The 13,028-nt window shown below is 37.7% G+C and overlaps 1 protein-coding gene across 3 annotated transcripts in view; it reads left to right on the forward strand.

Moving 5' to 3' along the window:
* SLC4A10 (solute carrier family 4 member 10) overlaps positions 1–13,028 on the forward strand; it is a 250,809-nt gene that overhangs the window by 164,892 nt on the left and 72,889 nt on the right. For all 3 annotated transcript variants that reach the window (XM_014552454.2, XM_032479570.1, XM_032479569.1), the window contains 4 exons: positions 5,415–5,515; positions 8,510–8,684; positions 9,264–9,397; positions 9,797–10,042. In XM_014552454.2, the coding sequence (XP_014407940.1) occupies positions 5,415–5,515; positions 8,510–8,684; positions 9,264–9,397; positions 9,797–10,042 (656 nt within the window). The remainder of the gene's footprint in view (positions 1–5,414; positions 5,516–8,509; positions 8,685–9,263; positions 9,398–9,796; positions 10,043–13,028) is intronic.

Here is a 13,028-nt window from a genome sequence, read left to right on the forward strand (position 1 = left end):
TTACTTTTAGAATTCCCCTAAGGATGGGGGCTGATTGCCAGTGGAACCAACCATGTGATTAGAGGTTGGAATTTTGAGTCCCACCCTCTCCCCAGGGGAGAGGGGCAGGAGTTTCAATTCAGTCAGCAATAGCAGGGTGGTTTAATCAGTCATGCCTGTGTAATGAAGTTTCCATAAAATCCCAAAAAGACAGGGTTCAGAGAGCTTCCGGGTTGGTGAACACATGGAGATTGGGAAGAGTGGTGTGCCTGGAGAGGGTATGGAAGCTGCTTGCCCTTTTCCCATGCCTTGCCCTATGCGTCTCTTCCATCTGGCTGTTCCTGAGTTATATCCTTTTATAATAAACTGGTGATCTAGTAAGCAAAACATTTCTCTGAGTGCTGTGAAGCATTCTAGAAAATTAATTGACTCTGAGAAGGAGTTTATGAGAACCTCTGATTTATAGCCAGTTGGTCAGAAACACTAGTAACAACCTGAGCTTGTGACTGGCATCTAAAGTGGAGTGGCAGGCAGTCTTGCAGGACCGACTGAGCCTTCAGCTTGTGGAACCCGATGCTATCTCAGGGTAGATAGTGTCAGAATTAAGCTAAATTGTAGGACACCTTGCTGGTGTCCAGAGCATTGCTTGTTGGTGTGGGGGAACTCCCCCACTTCCCACCACTTTGGAATTGCCACTAGAACCAGTTCAACCTCCAAGAAGTCAGGGGCATGAAGTTGCAAAGTCTTCCTTTTTCCCATTCAACACAAATTTGGTGTATTGATGATATGCTAGTGAATAAAACAGTCTCATATGCCTGGAAAGATTTTAGACTCACCTTGAAAAATACACTGGAGGAAAATTTAAATTTTAATAAATATGACTTGAGAGAAAGTCCATTACTGATCCAGCCCTTTGAAATTGGCAAGTATTAGGAAAATTCAAGGGTATGGTTTATTCATATTACATAGAAAACTCCCTATTACTGCTGATCACATTTATGACTGGAAGAATTTTTTTTAATAATTCTTGTGTATGTGTTGCTTTCATGTAGGGATATGGTATGAACATTGTAAAAATTATCCCTCTAAAAATCTAATGTGCATTTTACTCATTATATAATGCAGAAAGCTAAGAATAAAGACTGTTGCTATTGTTTGGGGTCATTGTCTTATTGCAGGAATGACTTTATTGAGAGTGGTAGCCAAATGTTCGTTAAGCCCACTTCTCGTATTGCCACTTGTATTCCTACTGTATCTGCCTCCTGCAACCCTCCCGGTTGTCGTCTACCCAGCCTCGCCTTCAGCTCTTGTCCTTGCAGAGTCCAGCTGCCTTAGTAGCTGACTCTACTGCCTTAGTTGCAATGGCCTAACTGACCCAGCCTTAGACATAGAAGTTTTGCTAGTTAGCCAGAGGTGTGCAAATGAGAAGGTGTACTACTCAATCATGAGTGTTTAAAAAAGTCATCTCAACTCCATTATCAATTTAAGGATGTTCCATTCCTGTATTTTCATTCTGAAGTTACTTCATAATTATTAAAGATTGTTTGCTTTCTTTTGTCAAAAATTACAATTTAGTGATTCTGTAACCATCACCACATAATTTCAGTTGATCCACTGCTAAAACATAGTAAGTTACTTAAGGAGTAATTTTATGGGGCTATAGATTGTCTTATTTTTGTACTTGTATACATCTTTGCACTTACCGAATTAGAAAAGACAGTATAATGCTTCTTGAATTAGTAAGAATCTCTGTAATTGATGTTATTTGGGAAAATTCAGTGAAAATATTAATACGTTGAGCATGAGACTTTAAAAATCACTTGACACCAGTTTGTTTTTCAAACATTAAAACTAAAGACAAGAATTTCTGAAAACACCTTGTTTTCGAGAGAGAATGTTTTTGAGGCAAGTGGAGGCATGGGAGCTCTGTATTTTTAAAATTATTTGTATGAAACTCTTTAAAATCAGGATTAATTCTTAGATTCTGGGTATTGAGAGGTGGTAGTAGAAAGAATGTTGCATTAAGAAACAAGGCACCTGGATTCTGCTATTATCTATTTGTATGACCCTGAGCAGATGCCCTAACCTCTCTGTGCTGATTGTCAGCGTGTCCAATAGAACTTTCTGCAGTGATTGAAGTGTTCTATATCTATGCCATCCAATAAGCCAAGCCACTGTTGAACAGCAGAAATGTGACTACTGTGACTAAGGAACTGAATTTTTAATTTTAATTAACTTAAATTTCAATAGCCACAAGTAGTTAATAGCTATCATATTAGACAGCACAGTTTTATATAATGAGTTTGAATTAGAAACACTCTCTTTAGAACATTAGTATTTTTTAATGTATATTGCAGTTTAATAATAGATACTATGGAACTTTGTTTTCTTTCCTTAAGTGGAGAGAAATGAATTAAAATACATTAAGCACTCTAACTTCATACTCATTCCAATAATATTTTCCCCCGTGGGATAATTTCCATGGTTTTTATTGTTTTGGAATGTGTAAATCACAGTATTTTTTAATGTTTTTTTCTTTCAGTTAAGAAAAGAATAACCAATTATCTCAAGGAAAACCCCTGAAAATACTCATTAGAACTTGTGTCAGTCATTATAGTCACTCCCTTGTGCATACTCTCAGCTTCTTTGCTTTTCTCTCATGCTACTTACTTGCTTGTCAAAACCACAACACTGAATCCAACTCTAGCCTGTACCTGCACTGATGCAGATGAGTGTGACTAAAGGAAAACATACAGCTGCATTTACTGAGCTCACATAATTCATGACCACATATCTCAAGTGCTCTTAGATGTTCCAAGTTCATTATACTATACTTTCTTAGTTCAGTCATTCTGTGTGACTGTTTCACACCTGTTTTTTCTTTTCAAAGTTTCAAACACATCCTTCCTGACTCTCACTTTCGTTATGTTGACTTGTTTCCACTTCCCTGAGAAAATTTAAATGATCAAAAGAGAACTTCCATAGACTTCTCAAACCATATTTACCCACCTGCCAGCATCTGCACTTTCATACTCTGCCTTCTCCTGACTTTGAATTATCCCAAAGTCAGCCTTCTACCCATGCCCCACATCCCTTTTCCTCACTTCTGCTCAAAGATATTACTCCATCAATTCTCCTGTTTCTCCCCTATATCATCAGTTCTTTTCTTCTGTATTATGTAATTTTTGTTAGCAAACAACATTGTTAATTTGCAAATCTGAAAAAAAGAACTCTCAGTACTGTATCACTGCCCACCCATTACTTTGTTCCCCTCCGTAACCCAGTGCAACAGAAGAGTTCTCGCTACTATCTGCCTCCAATTCCTCTCCTTCAATTCTCTGCTTTTCTAGTTGAAATACAGTTAAAGTAAAATATTATGTTAGTTTCAGGTATACAGCATGGCGATTTGACATTTAAGTGCATGTCCCCATGCAAAGTTACTACAGTGTTTCTGATGATATTCTTAAACTATTATGAATTATGCTGTTGTGCTCTTATGCTTATAATACATCCCCATGACTTACTTATTTTCTAACTAGAAGTTTGTACCTCTTAATTCCCTTTACCTATTTCACCCATCCCCTCATGGCTCCCTTTCTGGCAACCACCTGTTTGTTCTCTGTATCTATGATTCTGCTTTTGTTTTGTTTCTTCCTTTGCTTTGTTTTTTAGAATATACACATGAGTGAGATTGTACAGTATTTGTCTTTCTCTGTCTGACTTATTTCACTTAGCATAATACCCTCTAGATCCATCCATGTTGTTAAAATGGCAAGAATTTGTTCTTTTTTATCCTTCAATTCTCAGACCTACTCCAATAAGGCATTTACTCTTAGCACTTCACTAAAATCGACTTATATGAAGGTCACCAAAGATCCCCACAATGCTAAACCCCATGGTCAATTCCGAGTCTCTATTTTATTTAGCCTATCATTCGGCAACATTTGAAAGAGTTGATGACTCCCTTTTCCTTGATATACTTTCTTTGCTTGGCTTCCAAAACCCCACACTCTTTGTTTTCCTTGTACCTCAGTGGTCACTCCCGTTTCATTTGCTGATTCCTCCTTTTCTCTCTGATTTCTTTATGTTGCAGTGATGTAGGGCTCAGTCCTTAGTTGGCTTCTCTCCTCTATACTCCTTCTCTTGGTAATATCATCCAGTCTTATAGCTTTAAATCCTCTTCCAAATCTATTTTCACCTTGAACTTGAGAGTCACAGGATACGCAAATGCTTATCCTGTGTCTCTACCTGGATGTTTTACAGATATCTAAAATTCAACATGCCAGAGTTGGAATGGAATTGTAGATTGTCTCATTTCTGTACCTGAATACATCTTTGCATTTATATTAGAAAAGACAATATAGTGCTTCCTGAAGTAGATAAGAAACTGATCTTTTCCCAAAATCTATTCCATTTGTACCTTCCTGTCTTGATAGGTGCTAACTCCATACTTACAATTGATAAAGCCAGAAACATTTATTCTTATCTCTTATACCTGACTTCTGTCCTGCCAAGAAATACTCTTGGCATTGCCTTCAATATTTATCCAGAATTATACTCACTATTGCTACTGCCACCACCCTGGTTCAAGCTGCCGTGAATTTTCTCCTGGGTGACTGAAATAGCCTCCTGACTGGTCTCCTTGTTTCTACTCTTGGCCTCGAGAATCTGTTCTCAACACAGCAGCCAGAGTGTTAGATCATGTTACTCCTTTCCTTAAAACCCTGCAAAAATTCCTCATTTCACTGAGAATAAAAGCCAAACACTTACAGTGGGCCACAAAACCCACACAATCTGGCCTCTCTGTACCTCTCTCAGTCATCTCTTGCCACTTTCTCCTGTGCTCACTTCTCTCCTTGGCCGCCTGTTCCTTGTTCTTCAAATCTTTCAGTCACACTTCTGCCCTAAGACTGTCCCCCTGTCTGTTTCCTTTGCCTGGTTGTCCTCCAGTTATTCTCGTGGCTGATTCTCTTGACTCCCTCAGGGTTTTCCCCAGTGACACTTTGTGTCTGAGCCTGCCTGACCACTCTGTTTGTAACTGCCATTCCCTCCTCCCCACACCTCCCACCTCCTTAGTTTGCTCTAGATTTTTACTTTCCCACAGTTTTTAATCTAACACACTGTAGAATTAATTTACTTACATGTTCGTTTCTTATTTTCCCCAATAGCATGTGAGCTCCATAGACCTGATTTGTCCACTGAACTAGAATTATAGCTTGAACTGTATTATAGCTAAAATTCTAGCTGGAACTAGGAGGAGGGAACTGAAGCTTTAGGAGGCTAGGTAACTTTCTAGAAGTCATACAGCAAATAAGTAACAGCCTGGGTTCCTAGCCACTCTGCATATTGCCTCAAGGGAAAAATTTTGTTTTTGTTATTTACAACTAGCACCTGAAATTAAAAAACAAAAACAAAACCAAAAAAACTTCCCGCAGGAGAAGAGGAAGATTCCTGCTGTACCAAATGGAACAGCAGCGCACGGGGAAGCTGAGCCCCACGGAGGACATAGTGGACCTGAACTCCAGCGAACTGGAAGGTTAGTAAACGCACTTGTCTGGGATTTGAGAGACCAAGTAATGTACCGTTCTTGTGTGTTGGGAATTGCTGTTTCGAGACCTAATTTGTTTTTATACTTGAATACCTATTCTTTGGGGGTGAAAATGCCAATTAATTTGCTTTCTCTGTAGCTACTAAGGATTGTCATTACTGCCAAACCAGAGCAGTGAATATACCATTCCATTTTATCTTACCTAGTCTTTCATATTGCTATGCATAAAATGCATTCACAGATCCTTAGAATAAATAAGAAAACTGTCACTTGTCCCTTCCAAAAGAGCCTGTTGAAATCTTCAAGTTCAAGATGGAAATAAAAATAAATACCAAGAACTCAGTCTTATAGAGCCTATTTCATTACATGCAAGTAGGATGTATATAATAGTATTTTTTATTTTTAAGGTAATAATTTGAAAGAGCTATATGATTTATTTTTCTACTCACACATCTTTGAAGAGATGAAAGCTTCAATTTATTTCTTAAAATGATTCTTTATGGTTTTTTGACAGCTTGTCTCTCTCCAAGCAATGTGTGAGCAGAAAATCAGAAACCCTTGGGTGGGTCTCTCTTTAGGGAATAAGTGCACATAACCTCCATTATAACTGAAGGCAATTGCAAAGACGTTGCAGGATTGGTGCTCCCCTCCCCTCAAGTGCCACTTCCTGCACTGCTTTCCCTGTGTCCTCTAAGCTGACTTCCCAGTTCCTGACAACTCTGTGCATTTTAATTCTCCTCTGTTCTTTCCCTTTATCTACGTTTTGTCTCTGAGGAAATGTCCTTTTATGTCTTCCTCAGGCTCTATACCAAATTGAAATGGTTCAAAAAACAATTTTTTCACTCTTCCCTTTACTGGAAACGTTGTCACTCCTGTTTACTTTCATATTTTCAAATGCTGTCTTTTTATTTTTGGTGTTTTTTTCCCCCTATCTCTCAGGTATAACATGCTGCATAGCTTAGATTTTTTTTTTCAAAGTTCGTTTTTCCTTACTGCCTCCTAAATCCTCCCAGGTCACCAATATCCGGTATCTCCGCTTCTCCAGAGTTCTTCCACAGATTCTGTTGCTGACTTGACTTGCAGTATCCATTGTTCATCTGCTCTCCTGGGGCTGCTGGTGCACATCTGGGCTGCTCTTGCACTGTTCTCTGCAGTGACCTCCCACTTCTGGATTTAGCTTTTTCCTGCTAAACGCACGTTTATTACACAGTAATAGGACAGCTATTTAGACTACTGTATACCCTAATAAGTAATTAATTAGAAAACAGTTGTCTAATAGAAAGTGCTATCAAATCTATAAATATTAACTACTAAGTAATAGTTAATAACCACCTCAAATTCTTTGGAGGGTTAGGTGGGATACAAAACATAAAGAATGAATAAATAGACTAGTAGATTAACAATGTTCTAAACTGTGAACTTGGCAAGCTAACAAATCATTTGGAAATGATCCCCCAAATAAAAACTATGCATATTTTTACCAAACACAGGTCGGGGAATCTAAGATGATCTTTGTGTGTGTGTGTGTGTTCACACACAGGTTCCGTGCATGCTTCTCTGAATTTTAAATGTCCTTTTTTTTTCAGTTGAAATTTCATCCTTCTCAACCTTTCCTACTCCATATCCCTCTGATGGAAACAATCACTAGAAAAACATGATGATTCTATCATTCACATAGTCGTAAGCTAGTTACTAATAAGTTACTGTCATGTCTATGTCATTCAGATTAGGGTAATTAAAAATAATACTCAAAATTTTCAGTTATTCTGAAGATGTACATTTTTCAAGGCAAACCAGAATTTGTTTCTCAAGAGAATAATCATTTTGGAGATGATTCTTAGATTGCCAGATTATATTCCTATTTAGAAAATAAGTAACAAAACTTCAGTGTTTTTCCATAATGCAAATATATTTAGCATGCTGGCAGTATGCTAGAACATAATAGGTTTTTTTTAACCTCCACGTAGGAACTTAATCATAGTCTTATTCATTTTAATATGACATCTTTGTTACGTGGAGCACAAAGAGCTCTTAGTAGTCAAATGTTAAGTCTGCATATTATTAAATGTTCAAAGAATAAAACTACCTGTTTATTAATGCTCTCATTCTTAATAGATTAAAAAATTCTAGTCCTCAGATTTTAAGCAACATTTTACAGTTTAATTCTTCTCTCCCCCCCCCCCCCCCAAATACCACCCTTCACATGTTTCAGTGTGGTTTTTGGATGCATTTAGAATGTATGATTTATACCAAGCAAGGTCATTATTGTCTTGTGAATGATAGATGTTCAGATATGTTTAGACAGTAATGGATCAAAATTACATTTATGTAGACTGGTTATTATAAGGTCTCCCCCTTAGTTTTCTAAAAATGAAAGCAACTGTGGAACTTACATGTCTCTGTAAGTATTACTATTGTCTGTAGGCCATTTAGGTACCTGCCTGGAACAGTATTTGGTGATTTTTTTTTTTCCCCAGAGAATAGGTAACTGGAGCCATAGTTAAACACCACTTCTTTCTCTCTAGGCTGACATTCACTATTGGAGTATAGAAAAGCCCGTTTACCCTCTCTTCTTCACTTTCTGCTATGCTAAATGGACTATAAACAATTAGAAAATATTGCCAATGGTTGAGGGTCGAGGCCTGATTTTAGGAGTAGGTTGTAGTAAAAATGTCACAGAGATTAGAGTAATCTTTAAATCGCATTATTTGAATTTTGATTGATGAACAGCTGTGGACCTTGTTTGAGAGAACCTAGGATTTTTTTGGTTGTTGACACAGTATTTGGTTAGGAACTGAGATAACCCGGTGGTGCAAAGCCATTCCTAGAGATCATGGTAGTACAATGTAGTAGATTTATATGGGTCTCATCTCTGTGGATAGAAAACGTATACTGTGACCTGGCAACAAAGCAAATGAGCATTTTGATTTGTGTCTTTTTTGTATTTGTATTTCACTATTGTGTTTTTCCCCCCTATTTTAGGATTTTTGGGGGACTTATTTTAGATATCAAAAGAAAAGCTCCATACTTCTGGAGTGACTTCAGAGATGCTTTTAGCCTGCAGTGCTTAGCATCTTTTCTGTTTCTCTACTGCGCGTGTATGTCTCCTGTCATCACATTTGGAGGACTGCTGGGAGAGGCAACTGAAGGTCGAATAGTATGTATGATGCTTTTCTCTGGACTTTGAAACTTAATCAGTTTTTAAGATTCATAGTTAGATGAGTGAGCATTTAATTTTGGGTTCCTTTTTGAGGAGAGATGTGATGTATATGCTCTGGCAGATAAACTTCATGTCACTGTCCTAGATGGCTAGTGGAACTGATAACCTGGGAGTGGAATACCTCAGAACTAATTCTTATCTTACAGAAGGTTCTGATCTCATCCCTGGCCCCCCACTCCTAGGCTAGCTTTAGGCTCCAGTTCCTACCTCAGAGGAGGTTCATTTCCCATATATACAGGCCATGCTTCTGCCAGACATTTATTGTGAATACATGTCAACTTTTAGTAAGCAAAAGAAAAATGAGATAAAGTGGAAAGGACACATCTCCATCCACTACCGTTCATAGTCTGCTGACTGCCGCCTTTTTTATCCTCCTCACCCACCTCCTGCCCAAGGTTGCTAGGTTCTTCGTAGCAAAGGACGAAGAATATCTCCATGTATTTTACATATTTTCTCCCTAGTTATAATGAAAGCCTGTACAGCTTAGGTAATGGAATCATTTATATCTCCACACAGAGTGCAATCGAATCTCTCTTTGGAGCATCCATGACTGGGATAGCCTATTCTCTCTTTGGTGGACAGCCTCTCACCATATTAGGCAGTACAGGACCAGTTTTGGTGTTTGAAAAGATTTTGTTTAAATTTTGCAAGTAAGTGTTGTATCCTTTCAGTTCTTAGTCCCTTTCTATTTCTCTACTGTATTTATATTTCTCCCAACGTCATATTTGAAGGCCTGCTGGGAAAGGTGGAAGTTGCTGATCTGATTCAGTTTGGCATTTTTGTCTCTCCATGGAAGTAAAAGAAAAGTAAAATATTTATGTACATTGTTATGTAATATTTATTAAAAATTATATTCATTTCTAAGCACTGAGAGTCCCTTTTAGTTTTGTTTCTTAGGTGTTCCCTTTAGACAAAGTCTTGAGTTTAGATACTCATGGGATGTGAGGCTTATTTACTTTCACTTCCTGAATTAGACTTACTTCCATCTGGTTGAAATGGTGGCAAGCTGTCAAGTGACCTTCTTTCTACTGTTCTTTTCCTGTCCCTAGAGAATATGGGCTGTCATACTTATCTTTAAGAGCTAGTATTGGACTTTGGACTGCAACCCTGTGTATTATACTTGTGGCCACTGATGCAAGCTCCCTTGTCTGCTATATCACCCGGTTTACTGAGGAAGCTTTTGCTTCTCTTATTTGCATCATTTTCATTTATGAGGCCCTGGAGAAGTTATTTGAACTCAGTGAAGCATATCCAATCAACATGCATAATGATTTGGAACTGCTGACACAATACTCGTAAGTATTATTTCCCCTCTTGGCTGTGGGGCTTTTCTTTTCACAAATATTGCTATTGTTAGAAAAAATATCAGGAACTTACTCAGCACACAGAGTTCCTTAAATTGATTCATGAACTAAATCTTCATGTCTGAGAGCTATTCATCTGATACTTGATTTCTCATTATAACATCTCTGCCAAGAACATCTTTCTGAAGTTCTATCTGTCAAGCATTCTCTATTAAGGAGATAATGACGCAAAGTCAATATTACTATACAGAGGTATTTTTTGCAGGATATTTTTGATTTTGGTCTTCCTTTAGGACCTTCTTCATTTAATGTAATTCAAAGAAACACAGTAGTGAAAAGATAAGATTTCAGATTAGGAGCAGTGAGGTAAAAGAAACTCATTAGGTATGAAGTGCATTAGCTTGACGTTTGAAAGTAAGATAAAACGCGAAATAAAAAATCACTGAATTGAAATGTAATTTTGCTTTTGGAACCTACGACAGTTATGCTAGGAGCGCTCAGGTGTTGCCTGTTGAAGGTGGTATACAGTTTAGGGTTAAAGGTGGGATTGTACCTAGTGTATTTTCTAGTTTTAGTATGCCAGCAGTTTGGAATTTCTCTAAGGCTGTGTTTGCAGAGTATATGTGAACATTATATTATTCTTCTTTGATTTAATTTTAGGATTTGTTTGCTGCATTTATATGTACATTTTTAAACAGGTATCTGATGCAGTATGTTCTTTACAAGGCAGTCATAACCTCTGCATCAATCACCAATGCTCTTTTAATAAACTACTTAGGTATACTCTCAGGCTCTTCTTTTGAAGATTGATTATCTTTATCTACTACTAAAAGTTGAAATTGTTGAAATTAAGCCAAAATAGTGTAATGTTATAATTTTGTTGGTGATGTAATGATACAGTGTTGAAAATGAGATTAATTTTAGTACTTTGAATTTTATTTCATCACTAGATATATCTTTAACAGTGCATCTCTGTTTTTGCACAAGAAAAGTGAGAGTGGAATATAAATTAAATTCCCCAATAAAAGTAAATGGTGAGGGTGAATAGGATTCAGGAGCTGACGAAGGAGGTGTCAGGGACACTCAGAAAGCAGGCAGATAAAAGAACAGTTTAATCAGAAAGAGAGATAACATTGATACATGCCTTTATCTTTAACTGAAACAGAGCAGTGTTTCACCTAATTTGAATATCTTTGCTGGGATATATAATTAAGCCTGCTTGGATTTTAAAACTCGCTATGTACCAGGCACTATGCTGGGTGCTAGGGAAGTCATGAATAATATTCTGTCCTCACTGAGCTTACAATTTAGTAAGAAATGTAGACAAACAGACAGCACAGTGGAATAAGTGCTGTGTTAAGGGATTGGTGCCACAGTGCCACATCAGAACAACACCTAACAGATTTTGGGTTCAGAGAAGACTTCCTGGAGGAAGTGACATAGAAGGTGAAAAAGTCGGCAGGAGTTAGAAAGGTGCTAAGGAATAGAGCTGGAGAGTGGGTCCAGTGGTGAGAATGGCACAGGCGTGGGTGTGAGGAATTCGCTAATGCTTTGGAATATTTGTCCAAAGTTATATAGATAGTGGCAAAACAAGAAATTAGACTGAAGTTTATGACTCTGGTATAATTCTCAGTGCTTTAGTAATTTGTATTCTTATGGATACAAATTAGCTCTCTAAAAGAAACAATATGGAGTAAATAAAACAGATAAAAGCAGAACTACTCTGAAGTAGTGGGGAGGCACCAGTTGTCCACCCTGCAGCTGTTCCCTGGACTGTCAGTGGCAGCTTATAAGGTACTTCAGACCAAGGAACGCAGTTTAAAATCCCCTGGTCTAGAAAGGAAAAAGATCAGAGAAGCAAGAACTGAGCCCTGGATAATGGTAACATCTTTCATAAGAATGCAAAAAATGCAACCAATAGACAAAAAATAAAAAAGAGCCATCAGAAAAGGAGTAAAATATGGATCATGTCAGGTTGTAAAAGGCAAGGGATAAGACTGTCAAGAAATCTTTAGGGCAGTGGTATAGAGGCCAAACAGAGTAAGAAAAAGAGATCATCGTTAGTTTTAAGAAAAAGTACTGGGTGGGAAGGGGAAGCGGGACAAAAAGTCAGTTGGCAAATTCATAAGGGAGCAGGCGGTAAAGAAGTGGAGAAAGTCCATTTTGATGTCAAAGAAAGTGAAAAACTGCCTGCTAGAGAGAGCAGTGAGATAGTGAGAATGGTAATTTGTGCTAGAAAAGAGGTATGTGTGTTTGAAAATGAAGACAAAGAAAAAAGAAAAGAAAGAGATGAGAGATCATAGAGAGAGAAGTGGATAAACATGGGATTGCAACCTTCCAGAAGTCGAAAAGTGATGAGATCAAGACAAATTGTAGGGTTAAGACAAATGCTCAGAGGGTAATTTGAGAGCTAACATAGCTATGTTTGTCCATGATTCCTGCTGTTATGGTGATCAAGAGGAGAGTGGCACAGGTCCTCTCCTTTTCCAGCTATGCTTTTTTTAAAAAAGATCTCCACGAGTTTAAGTTAAACTTTATCACAGTGTGCACATCTTGAAACCTAACTATTTGAAGGCTGAGCAGGAACGTGTGCCATTCACTGTATTCCATTGTCAATATGTCCTCCCCAACCAAAATTAGGAGATAGAATGAGTAGAAAGACTGGTTCATCCTGATGGATAGTGAAGTTTTAGCGGTGCCCGGTCCTGAAATGGGTAAAAGGGAAACAGAGAAAGACAGTCTCCCTGGGAAATGTGATACTGACCACATACCCTCACATTGCACTCACCTTAGTTTTGACATCATGATTCCCTGGTTTCGAGAGCCACTCACGTTGTATATGTGATTCTGATCAGGTATTGCCATTACTTGCTCTTTGGAGAAGCAAAATCAATCTTTTTGCTATGTGTATCATGCATGTGTATTTTATTATACTTTTAGTCATATACATTAAAGAAAATAAATTATTGCTAACAAT

This window comes from Camelus ferus, chromosome 5 (genome assembly GCF_009834535.1).
Source record: "Camelus ferus isolate YT-003-E chromosome 5, BCGSAC_Cfer_1.0, whole genome shotgun sequence".
Classification (NCBI taxonomy): domain Eukaryota; kingdom Metazoa; phylum Chordata; class Mammalia; order Artiodactyla; family Camelidae; genus Camelus; species Camelus ferus.